The sequence below is a fragment of the Glycine soja genome, chromosome 2 (genome assembly GCF_004193775.1).
Source record: "Glycine soja cultivar W05 chromosome 2, ASM419377v2, whole genome shotgun sequence".
In the NCBI taxonomy this organism is placed as follows: Eukaryota; Viridiplantae; Streptophyta; class Magnoliopsida; order Fabales; family Fabaceae; genus Glycine; species Glycine soja.
Window position 1 is genome coordinate 123262 of NC_041003.1, and position 24688 is coordinate 147949.

General features: G+C 34.4%; 2 protein-coding genes across 4 annotated transcripts; both read right to left on the minus strand.

Annotated features, from left to right (window-relative positions):
* Positions 1–3342: 3342 nt before the first annotated feature.
* Positions 3343–16506, minus strand: LOC114377337 (DNA-binding protein SMUBP-2-like). Of its 3 annotated transcripts, none has more exons than XM_028335806.1 (7): positions 15709–16497; positions 14931–15239; positions 8858–9141; positions 6574–7605; positions 6121–6289; positions 5067–5224; positions 3343–4102 (listed from the first exon to the last, which is right to left on the minus strand). In XM_028335806.1, the coding sequence occupies exons 1-7, from the start codon at positions 16298–16300 to the stop codon at positions 3860–3862; spliced, it is 2787 nt and encodes a 928-aa protein (XP_028191607.1). In that variant the 5' UTR covers positions 16301–16497; the 3' UTR covers positions 3343–3859. The 3 variants fall into 3 exon arrangements, with proteins under 3 accessions (XP_028191607.1, XP_028191622.1, XP_028191614.1); XM_028335821.1 differs by lacking the exon at positions 15709–16497 and adding an exon at positions 15345–15650; XM_028335813.1 differs by having other exon boundaries at positions 3914–4102; positions 5132–5224; positions 15709–16506.
* Positions 16507–19682: 3176 nt separating this feature from the next.
* Positions 19683–21624, minus strand: LOC114377355 (benzyl alcohol O-benzoyltransferase-like). Its single transcript, XM_028335831.1, has 2 exons — positions 21011–21624; positions 19683–20877 (listed from the first exon to the last, which is right to left on the minus strand). The coding sequence occupies exons 1-2, from the start codon at positions 21446–21448 to the stop codon at positions 19936–19938; spliced, it is 1380 nt and encodes a 459-aa protein (XP_028191632.1). The 5' UTR covers positions 21449–21624; the 3' UTR covers positions 19683–19935.
* Between the last annotated feature and the right edge of the window lie 3064 nt (positions 21625–24688).

The window sequence follows — 24688 nt, forward strand, 5'->3', positions numbered from 1 at the left end:
TAATATTGTTTAATTTTTTTTCTTTTCACTAGAGCATATGAAATGTCGGTGTTTATATAAGTAATTGTTATTTAAGAAATTTATATCATAAATAAAATATTTTTCAAGTTTTATAAGACTCCTAAAATTAAGCTAGGCACTTACTTCAACAACCTTAGCATTAGAGTATTTAAATCTATGTGGAATTATAAAATCCACAAAATTATGATAAGCAATTCATCTAACAACTATATATTATAGATGTTATAAGAAAATTATAATAAAAATTAAAAAGTTCAATATATATATGTGATTGGAGGACGAAACAAAAATCTTTTACAGTCACCTTCATGCAGTGTAGGCTAGCTCATTTGCATTTACTTTCATTTCTTCGTTATCTATAGTAATATAAAAAGTGTTCAATCATCACTTACACTTATGTGTCACCTTCATGCAGTGTAGGCAAACTTCTTTTTTTTTTCATTTTTTTTCACGGCACCTACTCTCTCTCTTTTGCTTTTTTCCATTGACCTTGCAAAGCATGGGTGGGACTTTTCTAATTTGAATAATAGATGTTAGATACTTAAATCTTCTAAATTGGTAAAGTATATTATCCAACAAGTTTTGCCATTATATTCTATGTACAATATTTTACTTAAGCAAAATCCATGAGTTTCCAATGCCTGTATGCACATTTCCAACTTCACTATTTCTCGTCTCTCTAACTATAATTATACCATTTACAAAAATTATGCATCATATCACAAACTTCTAGATATGTTTCACTGTTCAGTAAACATGTATAAGACTAAGGTAAAGAGTTAAAAGCTCAAATCGACCCTTAGTACAATCTTATGATCATAGGAAAGTTGCGTTCTCATTTCTCACCACAATTGTGCCTGTGTCCCTCATTCATCTCTTCAATCCTTAGTGGCAAGGGGAAGAAGGAAAAAGGAAACATTTTTTTTTTAACTTGTGACGATTAAAAACTAAAAAACCGTCAAAATCTTTTTAGTGATTTTACACAGATTCAATTTTGTAACAAATTTAAAAGACTTGGATGTAATAAAATTAAGCTACTTTAGTTGGCGAGAACCAAAATGGTTGCAACTATAAGAACCAAAATGAGATGTTTTAAATTATAGAGACTAAAGTTGTCTAATTTTTTTTTACAATTTTACACCATTAGGTTTAGTTTTGTAGCAGTTTTAAAGGGTCTCAATATAATGATGTTAGGAAACTTTAGACGACAAGGATAAAAAGGTTTAAAAATTATAACTATAGAGACTAAAATGGGATATTTTAAATTATAGAATAAAAGAAAAATTGTTGAAACTATGGGAACCAAAAAGGTGATTTATTATTATAATTTTATATAGGCTAAATGACATTTTTGATCTATTATGTTTCTCAATTGTTTAGTTTTGGTACATTAAGTTTTACAAATTTTATTTTGGTTCTTTATGTTTTCATTACGTATCATTTTGGTCTTTTTTCAATTTTCATTAGTGTTTTGTTAACTTTCAAATTTTAAAATGATTTAATGTCACTTTTGATCCATTATGTTTTGTAGTTATTTTGCTTTGGTACATTATGTTTTAAAAATTTTATTCTAATCTTTTATGTTTTTGAAATGTATCGTTTTAGTCATTTTTAAAATTTTCTATTAGAAACGTTATTCTCCGTCAAATAGTTAAGATAACATAATTGCATTTAAAAACACCACTATATTTTTTATATAAATAATTAAAAATCATTAAGTAAATGAAAAAAAAAGATGGATTTGAAACCCAATTGCAGATGTCAGATGAGAAATCCTCCACTAGCCTGACCCAATCATACACAACAATGAAAGTCTTGCTCGCAGACTTCACAAAGAACTACATTGTGACTTCCTCGTTCATATCTAACTTAATTGGTGAGTTAGGGTTATGTTTTTGTCTTCCATCAAAGACAACTCTTGTTCCAATCTCCCTTGCTTCTGTTTTCAATAGTATAGTTGTATGAAATGTTTTGATTTTCTAGTGAGGAGTATAAGAATTTTCGATTGTTCTAGTAAGATTATGTGTTGACGTCATTTAATCTGTGCGATGCTTCATTTTACTTTTTCAAATCTAGAAGAGTTGAAAGAAATGATGTTTTTTTAGTTGTTTATTTTTAAAAATAAAATAAAGATAATGATGGTTTTTAGCTGCCATCATGTAAAGTTAATTATTTTAAAAGGTTTAATATCACTTTTGGTCTATTGTATTTTCCAATTGTTTCACTTTGGCACATTAGATTTTAAAATTTTCATTCTAATCTTTCATGTTTTCAAAATATATCATTTTTGTCCCTTTTTAAAATTTTAAAGTTAATAGAACACTGATGTTTCTAACAGAAAATTAAAAAAAAATGACCAAAACAATACATTCTAAAAACATAAAAGAGTAGAATGAAACTTTTAAAATTTATATACGAAAATGAAACAATTATAAAACATAAATGGAGTAAAAGTAACGTTTTTTATATATTTCATTAGTTTTTCCTTTTTTGCTATCAATCTAATCCTACCAACTCTACTCCCCATAGTATCATATGTACAAATGCAAGCAAGGGTAGGAGACATATAAACATCTTCCACGATGAGAAAGTTATTTTCTATCTTTGGATATGTATTTTTTTTTAATTCGATGGTTGAGATTTACTATTTTTTAAAATAATTTTTCTTTTAAAATATTTACTATTTTTCTTTCACTTTTATTTTGTTAAGACCTGTGCAAGTTTCTCACCCTAGCCTGTGTCATCATTTACAATATTAATCATGTGATTTGCAATTCACTGAAAAGATATTAATAACAAGTTTGGACTATGGCTATTGGATAGATGAAATGAAATGGATTAACATGGAATGGGATGGAACAAAATAAAATTCTCATTCTATTGTTTGGATATATTATAGTGGAATGGAACAAAATTTTTACTCCATTATTTAGAAAATAGAAAGAAAAGAGTAAATAATTATTTCATTCTCATATTATCTTAATTTTTTTTAAAAAAAATTGAAATGTTATCTTTAATCTCTAAACAATCTCCTTTAGCTATAGATGAAGAGAAGCTTTTATTTTTAAAAAGAAAAAAAAACGTCCATTCTTCAAAATGTCATCTATTTATCTATACGTCCTGTGTTTTCTGGAATCGCTCAATCACTCAACATCATCTTTGATTGTGTGCAATCCATGTCAAAGTATCAAATTTTCATATTAAATCTAAGTAACTTTCATGTATTTGGTTGTTGAGTGTGTGTGTGTGCTGCAAGATAGAGAGGAATGGGAAGAAGAATAAGAATGCCCACTAAATAAAACACTGAAAATGTAACGGGCATGAATGAGACAACGTGGAGCAAAACCATTATAACTGTCATGGGTGGGAAAATATCGTTTCATTGCATACACCCCAATTTGGTGGGAAAGGAAGTACCTAAATATGATGGGATTGTATGGAATAGGTTCCATCACTTCCCATTCTCTTCCATTGTTTATTTTTCAATACAAACAATGGACCTTAATCCCTCCATCCCTCTCTTCCCACCAATCCAAACATACCTATGAAAACTATAACTATAAACTTCTTAAAATCACACTGACATATGAAACCTCATATTCGAGATATGAAATCAAACATGCTATAAACGTATCACGTCATATACCAATTTTGGGGTTTCTATGAATTTTTCTGTACTCGATACGCTACACAATTTTGAATTTATGAATTGCTATACAACTATACAAGTTTTGACCACATGAAAGAAAAAACCTACCCAACCCCTCCCCCCCCTTTTCCCCCCAAAAAAATCCCCGTAGACAATTATTTTAAATTTGTTTCATGCTACTGTTGCACACTAATTAATGGAAGGTAATATTGGATTCATCCCAAGTCCATATCCTCCAAAACTACCTGGTTCTGCATGCTTCACCCTACCAAAGTGTCTAATATGACGCAGAAGCCTTGCTAAGAAGGTATTGTGGCATATAGTCGAGCTGTCACAGACCAAAGCTAAATGTTTGCGTGCTCTTGTGATGGCAACATTGATTCTTCTGCTATCCCCGAGGAATCCAACAGCTCCCAATGTGTTTGATCGTACCTATTTTATTATAATTATTTTAAAAAAGGGAAAAATATGTCAGGTCATGGGGAAGACCAGTACTAGATAAATATTTCAACAAGTTTTCCAAAATCAGAATCTCCTTGATGGACCACGTATCTCAGGATTTGATGGTTCCATAATCAAACTTATAGTAGTTGATATTGATCATGTTATCTCATCAAACATTAAAATAACTTTACATAACCACCCAATTGCATAAGTTAATTATGAACAAGTAAAAGTTAGACATAGTGAATTAGAAGAGGACATCATGGAAGCAAACATAGTGACAGTATCAATGTTTAAGGAGAGAGTACACACACCTTCACAACTTTAACCTTCAGAAAATGTTGGTTATTGAAATATAATCGAAGTTTCTATAGACCAAGTGATTAAATGTTTGATCCATGTTATCCCTATTCTTCATAATCATAATAAAATTAAAAAGTTTACCCTTAGGTAAAGTGGGTCTATGTCCATGTTTAAAAAACTTCGTACCCCATTGCCCGGAGGCTCTTCGCTATGCGAAGGTATGGGGGAGGGATGTTGTACGCAGCCTTACCCTTGCATATGCAAAGAGGCTGTTTCCGGATTCGAACCCATGACCAACAAGTCACCAAGGCACAACTTTACCGCTGCACCAGGGTTCGCCCTCTCTATGTCCATGTTTCAAGCCCAAAAATCTCTTGCATAAGGGGGTACATGAGAAATTAAAAGCATTCTTTTAAAGTGGTGATCAAAATAAACTAATGATAATTAAATGACACTTTCGATTGAAATAGGATGGGAAGGGCTTCATTTGACTGGCTTCAACTTAAATTAAGGTTGTATTGTGATAATATTTGAACTTGCTCATGTTATCCGGAGATGATACCATATTGACATTTTGCAAACATTTATTTATTTATCAACCAGAAATTTGTTGGAAATGATGGATCAAAAGATTAGATTTGGATCAAACCATGGATAAAATTACTGCATCAGCTTCCCGACCTTGAAAACTGTCAATGGTCGCAACCTCAGTACCTGCTGCTTCTGGAAATTCATCAAGCTTGTCCCTCAAAAGTTGTACTTGAGCAACATAAGGGGATTGCACTGCAATAGCAGTTGGGCTAACACCTGCATTTCCGATTCAAATTAACAAGGAAAAACTTACATCAGCAAACACAAATGACAAATAAGTTGCATCACAATAGATTTCAAAACTTCGAAAGACTGAACTTATTTTGCAAAAGTATGATATGCATAATATCTTTTTCTTTTTTCTTGGATTGATATTACTATGCTCAAATATATATTGAGGGGATTGCAATACAATAACATAGCGGTGAGGTAAACGCCCACATTTCAGATTCAAATTAATTAACCAGAAAATCTTGCATAAGCAAACACAAAACAAGGTGTCAAGACTTTGAAAGACTGAGAACTTGCATTGCAAAAATATGATAACAAAATTAATAGTAATGATTCATCATGCTTTCAATTGCTTAAATGTATAAGATGCGAGAATTGCACTGTTCACAGTTTAAAGCAGATGAGAAACACAGATTAGTAGTATCAAGCTAAACACTACAATTCCCAGTCGCAGTTACTTGTAAATGAAACAAGAAACGTGTCAAAATCTTAATTTTGACAACCGCAACATACATGTCAAGGCAGTTAATTTTAGGAGAAGACATCAAGGCATGAATGAATGATCTTATTGTAAAATCAGATTTTGGGCAATGCAAACAGACTAATGCACCAAGGTATGGACACCAAACATGGCTACACGATCCCACCTTAAGGTGTCAGTGGTGCCACTGTCAAACATGGCCATGTGTGTCCATTCACTATAGTATTTGGACTTGGGGGGGGGGGGGGGGGGGTGACGATGTCCGCCTGTGATATCCTTCAGTCTTTGGAAATTTTGTTTTGAACTTACAAGTTCTTGTTAATAATACCACAAAACATTCACAAGGGAAAATGCTTTATGTTGCCAAAAGGAAAACCTTTTAAGAGTCAAATATGATTACCAGCATAGATTAAGGAAAATACATGCTGCAAAACTATCTCAGCTTCTCCTTCGTTATAAAGTGAGCCTGTTCCAGCCGGGTCTAGATGCTCTTCGCAACCAACTGACAGACTTCCATATGGCATTCTAGTATCTAGCAATAGCAGTGGGCATTGTGTTATCCAAGTAGGCTGCAATGCAACAACAGCAAGGTCAAACTTTCCATTCATGTAATAAGAATTAGTAATAATAAAAGTAAATGGAGAAATACAGATAGAGATCAATATATAATCACATAATCCCTGAGTCACTAGATAGGTAACACAATATATGACAAAAGCTAAGGTCTGAAATTAAAGACCAGCAATATAAAACTAGTAACAGGAATAAGGTCTGAGATACTTTGATCAGGACAAGATGTAAATAGAAAGCTTCACTTAAATGAAAACGGAGATATCATTGATGGGCATAATACCTTAACAAAAGGAGAGTTCACTAGAAGATGAGAAAAGACAGTCTCAGAGGACTTCAATAATCCTCCGTACATCTCCTTTGAAGCCCAACTAGCAATTGCATCATTCATACGGTATTGTGTTGTTAACCTAGTGGTGAGAATCCCTTCATGCAAAGTTGCAGCTCTCTCCAGTAGAGATATTCCTAGACCACCTTCTAAGGCCTTTCTAGATAATATGACAGGAGCAAGTTGGCATTGATCACCAGCAAGAATACAGCGCTTTCCCTGCAATATAGGAATCCAGCAAGAGGGTTCAATTGCCTGTCCAGCTTCATCTATGACAACCAAGTCAAAAGTATCTAGCCTTCGAATCAAAGGGTCAGCTGCTCCAGTATTAGTGGCAAGCACAACCTGAGCACTAGATAGAACTTCAACTACGGTCTGCTTTTCCTTTTTCTTCAGTGACCTTCCCAGCTGCTTCAGAAGTTGGCGTATGCCTGAAGCTAGTGAATCATCCTTTAAGCAATGTCTTAGATCTTTTCTTAGATCTGACTTCTTCCTCTCATACTCTTCTCGAAAACTTGCAAGCTTAGCATTTACAATTTCTTCCAAAGACTTTGATCCCACTGTTTTTGATATACGAGCTGGATTTCCAACCCGCACAATATTTAATCCAACATTTGAAAGCTTTTCAACCATGTTATCAACAGCTGCATTAGTAGGTGCTGTAACAAGAACCCTTTCACCTTGCTGAACAGCACATACTATAAGTTGCTTGAGCAAACCAGTCTTGCCTGTACCAGGAGGGCCTTGGATAACCAATACAGGTCTCTTTTTATTCAAACCCATTGCAATTGCTCTCTGCTGAGAATCATCAAAGGTTTCATTTCCTAATCTTGCATCCAAATTTTCTTCTGCCCAGTCAACCAATTGATTTTTCTCAAGCCATGCAACATCTTCCCCATCTCCAAACAGTGTAGCAACAACAGAAATAGAAGGATTCTTCTTTCTTAAACCATTCTTCTGGAGCAGCATTAAAGCTTCACAGTTGCGCTGGAAAAGTCATAAGCTTATTAAAAGATGCATATTTACATATAAAATCAGTGAGCTAAGGAGTAAAATTTCAATGAAATTAACAAATAGAACCATCACAGTCAAATTATGTTAACCTGTTTAAAACTGATCACCATAATGCAAAATTATTTTTTAGCAGAAAAAGTAGGTGCTGGGTAGTTAACACTTTTTAACATCCCCATGTCTGTCCTTTCTATAGCAAGTGGCAGAATGATGCAACCACATGATATATTTTACCCAACAAAATGGTAATTGAATTCATTACTACATATTCAACTGATCAAGATATAAGTTCTAAAGAAGTTCATGAAGGACTACTAGTACTACTTTTCACCGTGGAAGACAAAGGATATAAAGCAAAAATAAAAAAAGGTGATGATCTGTGTTTTATTAACAGAATAGGGTGATGCAAAACAAATAAAAAGTAAGATATAACAGTAGTTTATCCAATATAAAATATAGTTGTTGAAATTATAGGATTTTAGACATTGAGGGAGGAAAAGGAGAGAATAGAAATGGAGTATTCTGAAATTAATATTTGATTATATATGGCATGATGCACAAAATATATAGCACAGACCTTTATATTAGTACTAAACTCATAACATGAATTAAATGAGGAAATAAATGATGGAAATATAAGGAAATATGAAAATCAATCCCAGGAGATAATCTAAGATATTTTAAATTACTGTTAAAGAAGTAGTGCATAATATATTAGACTCTTGGATTATGAAAGGAAAATGCATATTGACAGTTTATAGTATATATGCTTATAATTATTGGACTTGTTCACCTTCCTAATCAAAAGAGTTGAATTAACTAATTAATAGTTGACCATAGATTTTTTCTTTTTCCTTAGATACCATTGATTTTATTTTACTGTACTTAACACAATTTTTAGTTAATAGTTGACCATAGACTTCTTAGTTTCAACATTAATAGAATTCATGGCACCCTTTCACAATTTTTTCACAAATGTTTCTTGGAGCCACAAAAGTTTTGTATAAATGCAAGAAAGAAAAGTGCTAGCAATGCACTCTTTTGAACACGCTCTATTATTAGCTAAAACTTATTGGAAATCACAAATTTTTGTGAGCTCCACATTTTATTTAATGAATCTCTCATGATTTTGTAGTTTTCAATCAATTTTAACCAACAAAAGAGAGTGTGTTAAATAGTGAATTGTTAGCAACACTCATGCAAGAAATAACAAGATAGATTACAATACCTCATAGGTAAGTGTATCAGCCAGTCCTTGAATACGGTCAATGCGCACACTCTTCCCAAATAGTTTAGAGAATGTAGGATCACCATGGCGTGACTCTAAAGCAACTGTAATACTATAGCCATCATCGCCAAAACTGTTCACAAATCCTTGTATGCAAGAAGTTGTAATTGCACCTGTGCTGTCATATGTTCTCACACAAACCATGTCTCCAGGTGAAAGAGCGGTAGGTGGTAACCGGTGGTTCCCTTCAACCTTGAATAACACCAAATGCATTCCCCCAAGCCCTGTTTACACAATGAAATATGACCATATCAGGCAGACTGGACTTAGCTACTCATCCTTACTGAAGAGGCTTTTTAAGTTACAAAAATTAGCAACCTATGCATGCATTCCATCAGTTAAGACCAAATTCTTATACATCATATAGATTTTTTAATTAAGGTTTATGACTTACAGTATAGACATCCAATACACCACATTGTAATTATGATTTACATTCGAAACCTAGATGAGTCAAGGTTCATCTAGGTCTAAGTCTACCTTCCACGTGTATCAACTTTCTAATATCTGTAATATATAGTTTAACCCAATATTAGATACAGTAAATCAGTGCAGAGATATCTATCTATCCATCCATTAAAGGCTCTATTATAAAATATAGATCAATGTATTAATTGACTGAAAAGGAATTTGGATAAATGAATTTAATGTTAAACATTGCTTACTTCCTCCATAATTATATGTAAAATTCTTAAATTTTTAGTATTGATATTAATAAGTGAATACTGAATACAAAGATTTTACAAAGCAATGTGTCATAAACAGATGTAATGTACTCCCTCTGGGCTCAAGTATAAGCAAAATTAATTAATTTTTATGCTAATTAAGAAAATTATGAGGTCAAAACGCATGCCAGAGGAATGGAGGAGAAGCACGTTAGTGCCAATCTATAAGAACAAGGGGGATATACAAAATTGTGCAAATTATAGGGGAATCAAGCTCATGAGTCATACCATGAAATTATGGGAAAGAGTGATCGAACGGAGATTAAGAAAGGAGACTCAAGTTACTGAGAATCAATTTGGTTTCATGCCGGGAAGGTCGACCATGGAAGCGATTTATTTATTACGGCGGGTGATGGAGCAATATCGCATGGCCCAACAAGACTTGCACTTGATTTTTATTGACTTGGAGAAAGCGTATGATAGAGTGCCTAGAGAGATTTTGTGGAAAGCTCTAGAGAAGAAAGGGGTTAGGGTTGCATATATTCGAGCTATCCAAGATATGTATGATAGGGTATCGACTAGTGTTAGGACACAGGGTGGAGAGTCAGACGATTTTCCCATCACAATTGGTTTACATCAAGGGTCAACCCTTAGCCCCTACCTTTTTACCTTAATTCTGGATGTCCTCACGGAACAAATCCAAGAGATAGCGCCGAGATGCATGCTTTTTGCAGATGACATAGTCCTCCTTGGAGAGTCGAGGGAGGAGTTGAATGAGAGGTTGGAAACTTGGAGACGAGTTCTAGAAACACATGGCTTTCGCCTAAGCAGAAGCAAATCGGAGTATATGGAATGTAAGTTCAACAAAAGAAGGAGGGTTTCTAACTCAGAGGTGAAAATAGGAGACCATATTATCCCTCAAGTCACACGGTTTAAATATCTTGGGTCTGTAATACAGGATGATGGGGAAATTGAAGGGGATGTGAATCATCGCATTCAAGCAGGATGGATGAAATGGAGAAAAGCATCGGGGGTGTTATGTGATGCAAAGGTACCGATCAAGCTAAAGGGAAAGTTTTATCGGACTGCGGTAAGACCGGCGATTTTGTACGGAACAGAATGTTGGGCGGTCAAGAGCCAACATGAGAATAAAGTAGGTGTAGCGGAGATGAGGATGTTGCGGTGGATGTGTGGTAAGACTCGACAGGATAAAATTAGAAACGAAGCTATTAGAGAGAGGGTTGGAGTAGCGCCTATTGTAGAGAAGATGGTGGAAAATAGACTTAGGTGGTTTGGGCATGTAGAGAGAAGACCGGTAGACTCTGTAGTGAGGAGAGTAGACCAGATGGAGAGAAGACAAACAATTCGAGGCAGAGGAAGACCCAAAAAGACTATAAGAGAGGTTATCAAAAAGGATCTCGAAATTAATGGTTTGGATAGAAGTATGGTACTTGATAGAACTTTATGGCGGAAGTTGATCCATGTAGCCGACCCCACCTAGTGGGATAAGGCGTTGTTGTTGTTGTTGTTGTTGTAATTAAGAAAATTAGTTAATATCATTTAATTCTATTAATCACATTTAATTTTTTTCCTGAAAAGTGACCTTTATTGGAACTTGATATCAAGAATAGAGTCATTGGAAATAGAATCTCAATTAATTGAAGAGTATTTTGGGATGATATCATTAAATAGGGTGAAAGTAGTTAAAACTTGCTTACATTTGAGTCCACCAAACCTTTTTTTCTGTTGCTTATAATTGAGTCCAAATAGAGTATGTATTTAAGTATAAATTTGAGAATAAATATTAGAGTTGTTGTCGTTAAGAGACAGAAAGAAAGCACATTTGTAGAAAACTGTGCTTCTATTAAATAGCAATGATCCTAATTACTAAAGTAAAATTACATTGGTTATTCCTATGCAATGAACCTAGACATTATTTACACAGTAACAATTGACACTCCCTCTCAAGCTAGAGCATATAGGTCATATGCATCAAGCTTGTTACAATTATGTATTTTATTTGAGTCTTCTTTTCATTTCATCCATTGAGTCATGTATTAGGAACTTCTTTAATTTTTCAACAGCAACTTTGGCTTTGGCTATGTGTGAGGTCATATTGTGGTTAGTTTGTTTGAGAGAAAATGCACGATTTGTTGAATCAAATAAACTCTGGATGTCATTAGCAAAAATATCTTGAGCATTTTTCTAGAAGGAACAACAAGTCCTCTTGAAGGATCTGAGTATTTCCAACACATCAGGTTCTACTGATAGCCATAAAACAACGCACAGTTGGAAGTCAAGTGTCTTCCACTGGTTTCTGCTCTCTATTGGAATTTCACTAGCTTCTTTCTCCAAATGATCATGGTGTCCTTGACCAAGGAACCATAACTCAACCGAGACAGATCAAGATAGATAATTTTTCCAGTTGAGTTTCTGAGTAGTAATAGTGGGAGTTCCAGAAAGAGGAGAAAGAGTAGAAGTGAGAGTGGAATTGTAGATGTCATTTTGAGAAATCAAGGGCAAGTATCTAGTAACAGACAAGTAGCGTAAAACCTGAGGAAACAAATATAGGCCAAGGGATGGAGGTGTACAGACCCACTATCCAAACAACACCAAAACGACGATTGGAGGGATGAAACAGAGCAGGGAGAGGCCGACGACCAAAACCCAGGTGTCACATCGGAGTTCCTGTGACTAGAAACGGGCGCGTGGGAGCACGTGTTGAGGTTTCTGACAGCTTCTACAGCACGCTAAAAATATAAAATATTAATAAAACATTATCAAACAACAACTTTAACCGTAATGATTTCAGATAAAATCTTCTCTCTAATGAAATAACAATCAATGTCTCACTAAGCTGTTAAACCATATGCTAAATCAATCAAACCAAGCCCTAAGATACTGTTTATAGATATGACAAACTAGTCCAATAGACCCCCCTTTAGCAACAAATCAAGTAAGTTTCTCCATATAAACCTCATTGTCAAGATCACCATGGAGAAAAGAATTCTTGAATCATGAATATCTAGTTGATGGAGTAACAGCCATGGACAAAAACAGGCAAATTGAAGCCATTTGTTCCACAAGGCAAATTGACAAAGATATACCTAGACGGGATGAATAGAGATCAGTTGTTCCTAAACATGGAATATCTCTAGTGGGATTAACCTGATAGAGGCTAAATGAAGACAAAGAAGTAAGACTGTAAAGATAAGCTTGAGTGGAGGAAGGAGACCCAAAGAAGGGAACTAAGTTAAGAAAGTTAACATCAATTGTGATATAATATTGGCAGAGTAGGATAGTAACAATGATGATCCTTTCGGAACTGATTGCAACCAAGAAAGACATATTTGAGAGACCAAGCACAATGTATATTAACACTAGGTCTAAGGTTATGAACAAAACAGGTAGGCTTGGAGATAAAGTGAGAGGTCTGAACTTGAAGGTAGAAGAAGTAAATGAAGGGAGAGGAAGAGAAGAGCACGAAATTTAGTGCCTCTAAAGAAGTCTGAACTTTGAAGTTTAATTCTCAAATGATCAAAGTTGAAAAAATGCACACACATGACCTCTATTTATAGCCTAAGTGTCACACAAAATTGGAGGAAATTTTGAATTTCAATTGGTTGCAAGGCTTGGACCTTGTGACGTAGTTCAGAATTGAGGCCCGAGATGAAACAGCTTAATAAAAACGGGGGAGCCAAGCCAACCACGCGGTTTGCTAAGCGTTCAAAGTCCGTGAGATAGTCGTTCACGATGCCACGCTGCAGCAATTTGAATAAAGCACCGTGGGGATCATCATAATAAGACGGTGCAAAGCGTGACTCCAGGGCTTGGAGCATGGTGGCCCACGAGGTTTAGAACCCATTTCACGACATCCACTGGACCAGCAAAGGGCGGGCCCCTCCATATAGAACGAGGCAACGGTGAGTCTCTTTGCGTCTGGTATACCCTGGTAATCAAAGAATTGCGATATTTTAAAGATCCATCCAAGGGGATCTTGTCCGTCAAAACGAGGGACATCTAATTTCATATGTGGTCTGGAAGGGAAGGTGGGAGGAGGAGAGGGAGGCTGTTTAGGTGAAAGGGGGGCTGGAGTGAATGATGTGAGCCGATCCAAAACTGAATCGAGCTTGCTAAGCAATTCGGAGTTGGCTTGGGACAGTGTTTGCTAGTTCTGTGTTAGGGTGGCTTGGTGCTGGGTAAGCTTATTGACGGCCTCCTCCAGACGTTCGAGTGACATCTGACGAGTGGTATGCTCCGGCATAGTGAAACGGAGCACAGAGCAGGTCGGACCAGATTGTTATGGGCAGAAACTCTAATCTATGAAATAAAGACTACCAGGTAAATTCTTTCTTGCTGATTTTATTTCAAGCGCGCTATTTAAAGACAAAAGTGATAACTGCCAAGGCTGAAAACCACTAATTGGCCAGCTGAACCAATAACAAACCAAGTGGTGGAGCTAACAGAATTGGTCCTAAAGCAGTAACAAAATGGAAATCAACAATATCTCACAGCAAGAAAAATATCTATTTCTGTTCACACGAAGTCTCTGTAGTGGACCGGTTTCCTTATGGTTCTCCTAGGCCTGCAATTGTCCATTGCCTTGTTGCTATCAAATGCAGAGACTAATGAGGAAATAACATAGTAAATAAAGTACCACAGATTAAGTATAAACAAGGGCATTTAATAATGAGGTAGTAAGCAAAGCAATAAGAACAACTCCCCCCAAATACAAAGAGACATGTCCATGAAGTGAACGTTCAAGTGGTTTTAATTAAGCTGTCTATTTTTTGTATTTGGCAACCCTATTTTGCTGACAGGTATGATCACATAATGATTGGTGATGAATGGCAAGAGAAGCTATAAATGTTTGAAAGGACTAAGACAAATAATGACAAGCATGATCACTTTGCAAAACACAAAATTGGAACAACAAATTGTGTATTTATTTTATTATAAGAACAATTGAAAGAGAGAAACAACTTAGACTGATTTTCCATTAAAAACAACCGATTACCATAAGAGTAAGGGTTGATACAATCAACAAAATATTTGGACTCCAAAGTAGAAGCACTACAGCTAGGACCCCAAACCTCAAAATGAACAAAAGAAAATGGAGATATAGCTCAATAGCTGAATCGATTGGAAAACAAATTGCGAGTATGGTTCACCAAAATGTTTGATATAGTCCATGTCTAAAATATTAATGAATTTCCTATACTTTACCACACATTATAACTCATAAGCAAGTAAAAAATTCAACTTCTTTCATAGCGCATGCACACATAAAGGAAAGTCAATGTGCATTTGTCTGAATAAGTGAAACAAAAAGAGGAAAAGGAGAAGACCTCTAGAGGTACTGATGGCGTTTAAATTACAAATGGTGTCGCAGAGTTCTTGTTGAGGCTGGCTATGGCTAACCAAGAAATCAATCGGTTTTGAAGAATCAGAAGTATCATCTGGTTTAGGAACAGCATCCAATTCCTCCTGAGTAAACTCCAATTCAGCATCCCTTTCAATACGGAGTAGTTCTGACATGTGGGAGGTGAATTCATCAATCCTGTGCTGTATTGTTTTGACCTTTTCAAAGTCCATTCCTAAAACGCCTTGGACACTCTTGGGTTGTGTTATCTTTCTTACAACCGCCCTATGCTGAGCTGCAAACGAACCATTAGATAGTAAGACTCTCTTGAGTTAAGAAAAAAAACTGATAGAAAAAAACCCCTCTTTCACAACATGGATCAAAGATATGAGACACATACAAAGATACGATCTAATGTGGTTTGGCACCTCTTGCATACATCCACAGCAACATCTTAACAAATAAGATTACAAGATTCCTGAACAAACTCAAGAAAAACCCTCTCCATCACATAACCTGCTCTTACCTGCCTTCCGGTTGAGTGTTTCTTCTTCTCAACTCAATAACTTCAATTTATAGGGTGGTGATTGACTTCTAAAAGCTCTTTGAGTAAGCAACAATTAATTGTTTTTCACAATTCCAATAGTCAATTTATTACATCTAGAAATAATTATTGAGAAATTTGGATTGATTGTCAGCCCGTGGGAGCAATGCAATATTGTAATAACATTTGGAATAAAAAGTGGGGAGAAATGAATAGAAACCCGAATTAGCGAGGTCCTTAAGCAGTTTCCAAGACTTGGTGTCCCGCCAGTCCTGAATGAAGGAGTCTCGGAGAACTTGGCGAAGCTCCCTCTGAAAATGGTCGAAAAGAGTGGGATAGTGAGTGCAGACCTTCAAGCAGAGACCCTCGAGGCCAATGGGCATAGGAACAGCATTGAGATATGGCTGTGCCAGCATAATAAAAGTGAGACCCGGACCCATGCGCTCCCACAACTCAAACTCTCCCTCTCCTCCCTCTAATTCCGCAGCAGCTAAATCAGACGCCATGGCCCTCATGCTATCACGAATCCAACTCATCACACTCTTCCCGAGATCCTTCTTCCCGAAAGGGTCTCCGTTCTGATGAAGAATACCCTCCTCCACCTCCAGAGGTGGACAAGTTCTTCTTCTCCTTCTTCTACTTTTGACATTAGTTTCACTGGTGTTAGTGGCGTTTCGAATCAGCCTAAATGAAGGAGGCAAAGAGAAACGCACGAGTCCGGAGGCGGAAGCATTACTACAACGGAAGTGCTGACTACTTGCAGTTGCAGGAGGGAGTCTACCACAGAAGAAGCAAGTGAGCGCTGTTTCCATAACTCTACTTTAGTGTTGCAATTCACAGCTTAGTCATTGGTTTATTCGAGAAGCGGCCAGGAAGGAAACTAATTTTCTTTTCATTTATGTGACAGAAGTGAAAGCGAAAAGCATGAGAGAACAAATTGCAACCCCAAGATCTCAGCTCTCACTCTGATTGGCTGCTCTGCGATTTTGTTGGCGTGGCGTGGCTGCCTTTAGCCCTTCTACTTCTTGCTCACGTGTTCCTTTCCCCTTCTCTTTTTTATTTCTTTCTTCTCTTCAATTTAATCCTCCCAAGCAAATGGCTATTATTTTTTAAATTAAGTATTTCTATTCTTTTTAAATGGACAGGATTAATTATAAATGTGAACACGTATAATTGTCTACTATTCTCTCTTAATAATTCCTATTATTTTAAATCAGCCTATTTTATGTTTTTTTCATTTTCTTTCTCCATTTATTATGTCGTTCTTTTCTTTTTAGCTTTCAAGATTATTTTTTCTAAACTAAATGAATTAGTTTTATTTACTTTGTGATTCCTTTACAATCTTATCTCTTAATTTCTGAAAATTGAATTTGACCCATTTAAACCCAAAATTTTGCCCGCCTTTCTTCTTGTTTTACTTTTGTTTGCTCTTTTTTTTTCTATCAACCAAGAAAATATAAATTAATAAAATAAAATCATCAGTAAGAAAATTGTTTAATAAAATTGTTCACCTTTTGTTGCTGTAAATCACTGCAAAGCACAAAAAAAAATGAAGAACTTGTAGTCCACGATTGTTGGCGAAGGCGTCTCTAGTGAGGGTTGTGGCAAAGGTATCCCCCTATTTCTAATTTCAAATCAATCGAAAAGTATAAGAAGTAAATCAATATGTGATATGAGATATAGAAGATACAAATAGGGAGAGGAAGAGATTTATGAATCAAAAGCCAAATCAAATGGAAAGATAAATGAAAATTTTTCCAAAAGGAAAGATAAAAGGACAAATAAATTCACAAAGAAAGAAACCAAATGTCAAACCTAAACAACTCTAAGAGCTTTAAGTTCGCAAATGATGGCAGAGGCTTCCCAATGGCACCAACTAAAAATGGTGGACACAACAAGTGCGACAACGAGGACAAAGGAACACGACAACAAGGGTACACCACAACTATGGTGAGGGCACGTGAAGGAGAACAATGATGAGGGTGAGCAAAGCACGAGAGACACTAGGGTAAAAGTAAGTGATGAGTGCATAACTGAGGAAGATGAATGTGGGTCAAAGGTGGAAAAAGATTCTCAATCAAGATGATTTGTCAAAAACCCTCGTTAATTTCACTCGATCACGACAGTTTTTTAAAAAATTGACATTAAAAGTGCTCTTCCTCAACGGCTTTTAGAAAACCATCATTGTCCATATCCACTTATTTACAAAATTATTTTTGCATTTTTGTTAACTATCATTAATGGAGTGTTGCAAAAGACAATTTTTATAGTAGTGAATTAATAGTGTGTTTGGATGGAGCAATTTAGTAGGAGAATTCATTTTTTCAAGGAACTTAAAATGATTTATGATAAAATAGCTTGTTTGGATAGAATATTTGAAAGGAGATTTATTTTTTGGGATTTTTATGAATCATTTTGATTGACTAAAACAGTGTAATTTCAAATTCTCTAAAAAAATATAGAATTTGAAATTCTTTTTTCAGAGATGTTCACTCTAACTCACGTTCTTGCTCGTAACTCTTTCTCGCTCAACACTCGCAACTACGGGTGATCAAAGTTTTTACGGCCGACATCGACATAAGTTGTTTTTCACTGATGTTGGTCGAGGTTTTTTTTATGAGAATTTTTTTGTATGATGTCAACCAAAGCTATTTTTTGCCGATATCGACTAAGATTTTTTTTTTAAATGATGTTTGTTAGGGTTATTTTCTCACTAACGTCAATCATGAAAATTTTTTGCCGCCGTCAGCCAAGGATTTTTTTTGTTATTGTCATACAGGTTTTTTTAGTTGATGTTGACCAATGATTTTTTTGGCCGACGTTGGCTAGATTTTTTCTACTGACATTGGTAATGACTAACTTTTGAGTAGACACATGCTAGGGTTTTTCAGCCGACGTCAACAAGGTTTTTCCAGTCAAAGCTATCTTTTAGTCAATATCAGCTAGGGTTATTTTTTAGTCGATGTTAGCTAGGGTGTTTTGGCTAATGTCTACTAGATTTTCTTATCTAATGTCGGTTAGAATTTTTTTGTTGACATCAACTAGGGTTTTCTGGCTGATATCAATCGGAGTTATTTCTTAACCACATTAGCTAAGTTTTTTGGTTGATGTTGGCTAGGGCTTTTTCTGCTAACACCAGCTAGGTATTTTTGACCAACATCGGGTATGACTATTTTTAGTTGACATCGACTAGGTTCTTACAGTTGACATCCACTAGAATTTTTTCGACCGACATCAGTGAGAGCTATTTTTTAGCCAACATCAGTCAAGGCTATTTTATAGCCGATGTTGGGTAGGGTTTTTTGTCCGACATTGGTCAGGGCTATTTTTTAGCCAACTTCGACTAGGAATTTTTTGGTCAACGTTGACTAATGATATTTTTCGACCGACATCGGGTAGGTTCTATTGGTCAGCATCGACCAAACTATTTTTTAGCCGATATTAGATAGATTTTTTTGTCAACGCCTGCTAGGATTTTTTAGGTCAACGTTGGCTAAAAATAGCCTTGGTCAATGTCGTTCGAAAAGAACCTAGTCGGTGTCGGTCAAACAAACCCTGGCCGATGTTAGTAAAAAAACCTAGCCAACATTGACTGAAAAATAGACTCAACTAACGATAACCGAAAAATAGTCCCGATTGACGTCAGCTGACAAATATTCGTGACATACTTTAACAAAAAAACCCTATTTGATGTCGACCGAAAAATAGTCTTGATTGATGTCGGTTTAAAAACATCACTGGTTGTGGTCAGACAAAACAACCGTAGTTAAAATTATTAATATTTTGTATTTTTGAATTATTAAAAATTGAAAAATATTTTTTAATTAATATTTCAAAATTAAATTGTGTTTGTTTTCTATAAAGTTTAGTATTAAATTGAAATTTTGCATATGGAGAAAATTGAATTACCCTATTTAAACAAAGAATTTAAAATTAAAAAAAATTTGAATTGATTTATCCAAACAAAGTATTTAAAAATGAAGGAAATTAAAATCAAAACAATTCAAATTCTAGACATTTCAAATTCTCTAAAATTTTGAATAGACCCATATTTCCATAGTGTATAATTATGTTGAATTAAACATTTAAATTCATTATGGTCTTTGTTAATTTATTTGGATACTCCAATTGATTAAATTTACCTTCGTGATTTAAAGTCTAAGTGCATTCCATGTGGTTCCAAGGTTTGTTGGATAATTAATAATACTAGTTGGATAATTATTATCTTGACAAAACGCTGTCAAATGTGAATACATAGCTTTTAAAGCCAATAAAATTTTCACAATTCACGACATTTATAGACTGATCAAGGAGGAGTAGGTAATAGTAATTGTGATTCTTCTCTTGCTGCCACTGGCTTGTTGATTATACATACGTACTCGATGACATCAAATGCTCAATTATTGATTCCTTAATTGGCACGAAGTAAAGTCGAAAAGTACTGGATCTACAAGGAAGAAACAATGAACCTAGAGTTTGGAGCAATGGCACTAGGTTGGACGATGTGGTGGTTAAGCACACAGTCCAACTCCTTCTGAAACCTCTCCATGGCTTCAGAAGGCAAACAAACCGGTATAACCAACCCTTCCTCTCCTTTAGCATTCTTAAAGGGTATGTAAAAGCTAGCAACACCAGGTATGGCTCCAACCCCTCCCTTGGCGGGTCCTCCATAAACAGCCTTCCCCCACCCAAACTCAATGTTTCCAAACCCAGCACGAGTCACATCCGACACGAGATACGATCTCACAACAGTGAAGTGAGGCCGGCCCTTGGTGACCATTAAATCAGCCACCGAGTGCATGTATTCCTCAGTCACATCCGCTTTGGCTTTCCTCACCAACTCGAGAGCGTATCCCAAAGGGTTATCGCACAGCTTCCCCGCAGTGGTGACAGCAACGGGGAAGGCAAAAGCGTTGCCGTAGTAACCGCTAGGCAGAGGAGGGTCAAACTTGGAGCGAGCGTTGACTATGCAGAGGATGCGAACCTCCTCGTCTTTGTCGGGCTGCAGCGCAATGGTGCGGCAGCGCCAGAGGCATGCGGTGAGGACCTCGAAGTTGGAGCAGCGTTGATCAGTTTGGGGGATGAGGGAGCGGATGGCGGCGACTTCACTGGGGCCGAAGAAGAAAGAGCGATGGGCCATGTGGTCTAAGGGGATGATGGTGCCTTTGGTGTCAGGGACATGTTCGTATTCGCGGTGGGTGCATGTGACTCGAGGTGGGTCCCGCGCGTTCAGGAGCTCTCTGCGCCACACCGGTGGGATCGACGGCTCCTGCCTCCCACGAGCTATTTCTCCCAGCGCGCTCATGAACTGAACCAGACCGGCTGCGTCGCTCATCGTGTGGTTCAGCCGGACAGCTAATATGAAACCCCCGCACTTGAGCCGCGTTACCTGCGCCCAATTCAACTTTCTTTCTCAGCCTTAAACTTTTCCAAAAACCATATTCTTTTACTTTATAGGATTATTATTATATCTTCTCCTCTTCATTATCAGAATTGTAATCTATTAACTCATTATTATATACCTGAATAAGCAGAAGGGGAGTGTTAAGCACTCCTTGAGAACCAGGTACATCATAAAGGAGTTCCTCCCAGCACGGGAAAGGAGGTTGAAGAGCATCACCAAATTGCTTAAGAGTGACATCTGCATCAGCCTCAATGAACAAAACACCTTCCCCAGTACAATCCACCATCAGTTTCCGACCAAGTCCTTCCCTAAGCCTACCTGCAAAAGGATAGTAAAACACAAGCGTTTTGGCCACAGCCTTTCTTATCACATCGACAGGGTCTTTCCCTGCCATTGATGGGTCGTGGCGATAGAACTGTATCACCGGAATTTGGAAACGTAACCCATCTTGGTCATCTATGTCTGAGAGTAGCTTCACTTCACGAGGGGTGGGCTTCGCCGGAGCTATCAGCTCTGCCTCACTCCTCCTCACAGTAAACACTAGTGATGTGTCCATTACCCGAATGATAATGATTCAAGGTACTAAGGTGCTGCTACGACTGAAACGAACAGCACTTGTATGTGTATATATATAATAATGGAATGGAAATATTGCATGACCCACATCGTGTTTTCCCACTCTACTGCTGCCTGCTTTAATTATGTTCTTTGGGGAAACATGGAGCGTGATGCGACGTACGCTATCACCATGGGAACAGGCGTTTTAAATTATTGGTCCATCCTTCTACCAATTAATTATTTTTACCTTAATCTTTGGATTTCTTGGTGGTATTATTTTATATTAATACTAACTAAAAGTAAAAATAATAAATTCCAACTAAATATGCTAAACAATATTTATTTAAAATAAATAAAAATGTATTTTTAAACTAACATAACATGACTTTAATTGATAAGTTTTAAATTATGGCGGCTGGATGTCTTTTTGCAAAGATTAAGTCGAAATTAGCTTTTAATTTTCATAATATATGTTTATTTTTATTTTAATCTAAAAAATTATTAGTTTTGGTTTTTATTAATTTTCCGTGTGGTCGTTTATGTTTTTTTAATTCTTCTAAAATAATAATTTTTATATAATTTTCTTTTATATTCGAATATTTTTATCTTAATAATTACTATTTCTAAATACTAAATTCGTTTTTTAATATCTATTAATTAAAATACGTGTAATATATATTTAATGTTTATAATAATATTTCTTATAGGGAATATATATTGTGTACTAATATAAAAAGGAACTTTAGTGTAATATTTTTAAACATTAAAAAAATAATCTAATATATAATAATCGACTGTGCATGCATACATCAATAATACCAAATTTATGTAGTTTAAATTTTAGAGCAAATTATGTTTAATATTTTTTAAGATTTTTTTAATTACACATAATATCTTTTTTATTTAATGTTTATAATATCTTTTTAATAGGGAGTAATATATAAAGAGACTTTAGAGTAATATTTTCAAATATTAAGGAGAACCAATAAAAATAGAGAGAATATAAAATAACAAAAAAATTGACTCGGTAAAATAATAATAAAATTATCAAAGATTCACCTCATGACTTTTTACAATGTGTTGACTCTTTATTGGTAGAGTCAGTCTCCTGATAAATATAGTAAAAGTATAAAATATGACAAATTCTTGGTTGGTGTGAGTAGATAATTTAGGATTCATTTTAAGAGAAATAGTGATGATGACTTTTTTAACAACGACTTGACCTACGTCGTTCTAACTTCTAAGTCGCCCCACAAATGACAAATTAATACTGCTACTGAGTCTCGATAGTGCATGCATACAACAATAGGTACGAAATTTATCTAGTTTAAATTTTATAGAACAAATTATGTTTAATATTTTTTAATTACACATAATATCTTTTTTTTTTAATGTTTATGATAATCTTTCTTATAGAGAGTATTGTGTACTAATATATAAAGGGGTTCTAGAGTTATATTTTTAAAGATTGGAGAAATAATCTAATATATAAGAGAATGTTTTCAAACATTGAGGGATTTAGTGTAGAATATAAATAAAGAGTGGTTATGTGTGTATTTTTTATATTAAAAAAAACAGGAAGTATAAGTATAGCTTGCACATATATTAAGTTTAAAATATAGAGTTGCATAAAAAATTTAGAAAGAAAATTTTACCATTTATATATTAGTTTTATCTTTCATAAAAATACATACAATCTTATAAAAAAGAGAGTATAAAATTGGACAATGTCTTGGCTCATTTAGCATGTGTAATATGGAGTTAATTGCTTACAAAACATTGTTATTGTAAGTTTATGAAAAGAGTATGAGGAAAGATGAAGAAACATATGAGGTTTGTGTCTTTTGTGCTTGAAAAGATAGAAAAAGAAAAATAATTAAGTTTGTTAATTACATTAAATAATTATTTAATAAAGTCTTATATTTGAGGATCAATAAAAATATATTTTATTTTTATAAGATCAAATTAATATGAAAATTTTTATGATGATTAAATCAATATTTTTTAAATTTTACAAGGACACCAAACATATTTTATGCATAATTATATTTATATAATTAAATTTGTAACAAATAAAAACAACAAATAAACTATATTGGAAATAAAACATAACAAATAAATATCTTTCAAAATATAAATTATATTGTATATTTACAATGAATAATTTAAATTATGAATTTATGTTATAAGATAATATTTCAAACAATTAACAAAATATTATTTATATTTAATTTAGAAATAAAATTAAAAGAGAATGGATTAAAAAGATAAACGGTTAAGAATATAAAAAGATAATAATAATGTAGTTTAAAATAATTGAGAGAAATTTTTAATTAATTGTTAGAATAGTGTATGCATGCATATTCAAGTTGTGTTTTCTAATTTATAATATAAAAATATTTTGTTAATATCAATATTAATAACTGATATTATGGAAAATCGAATATATATTATTGATTTTTTAATTAATTAAAGATAAATATTAAATTGTCTTTATATAACCTTTTATTTTTAATACCAACTATAAGTTAACGTGGATAAGACCGTATAGATTGGGTAGTCTCTTTTTAGAAGAATTGTTATATATTAACATCCGGCATGGAGAGATTAGTACAAGTGATTGTTGATGGAATATAATTATAACATTCTAAAACCCAAAACGACAAATTGATATTTGTTACAAAAGCAACAATGGGCCCCCCTGACGAATATTCTCGTATTCCCATTTCCTCGAAAATTTCCAAAGTAGGAAGAGTTCTCCATCTGCATCAGCATGTAGTGGAGTTGTTGACCATGGGTTGGTGGGAGTAGGAATCTGTTCACTTTTTAATGTAATTATATTTAAATTTTAAAGGTGTACCACCTGCCTAAAAAAGTAAAGTGCAATATTATTTATTATATATTTTAATAAAAGATTTTGGACCTTTTGTCTTCAATTGTGTAACTTTTCAATAATTTTATATTTTTATACTTCCTATTGTTGAAAATACTTTCGTCGCTACGATATTAAATTTGAAGGATTTTCTTTAAAAAAAATATTAAGGATTTTGAATATTAATTGAAATCATAGAGTTTAAAAAAAACTTAAATATATTTCTAACCCTATAAAGATTTCTCTACTTTAGTTTTTATAAGATTTTTTTCTTTGTTATAATATTTATAAAACTATAAATTTGTTATAAATTGTATAGTTGGTAAAATAATATAAGTTTTTATTTATTTCACATGCGAATGTGAC

Excerpts from the sequence above, each read along its gene's own strand:
- LOC114377355 (XM_028335831.1), bottom strand. The coding sequence starts at position 21,448 with ATGGACACATCACTAGTGTTTACTGTGAGGAGGAGTGAGGCAGAGCTG. Across the intron at positions 20,878-21,010 it reads CTCCCCTTCTGCTTATTCAG|GTAACGCGGCTCAAGTGCGG; the intron begins GTATATAATAAT and ends AATTGGGCGCAG.
- LOC114377337 (XM_028335806.1), bottom strand. The coding sequence starts at position 16,300 with ATGGAAACAGCGCTCACTTGCTTCTTCTGTGGTAGACTCCCTCCTGCA. Across the intron at positions 7,606-8,857 it reads CTGATACACTTACCTATGAG|CGCAACTGTGAAGCTTTAAT; the intron begins GTATTGTAATCT and ends TGACTTTTCCAG. Across the intron at positions 5,225-6,120 it reads ATTTTCCTTAATCTATGCTG|GTGTTAGCCCAACTGCTATT; the intron begins GTAATCATATTT and ends TCGGAAATGCAG.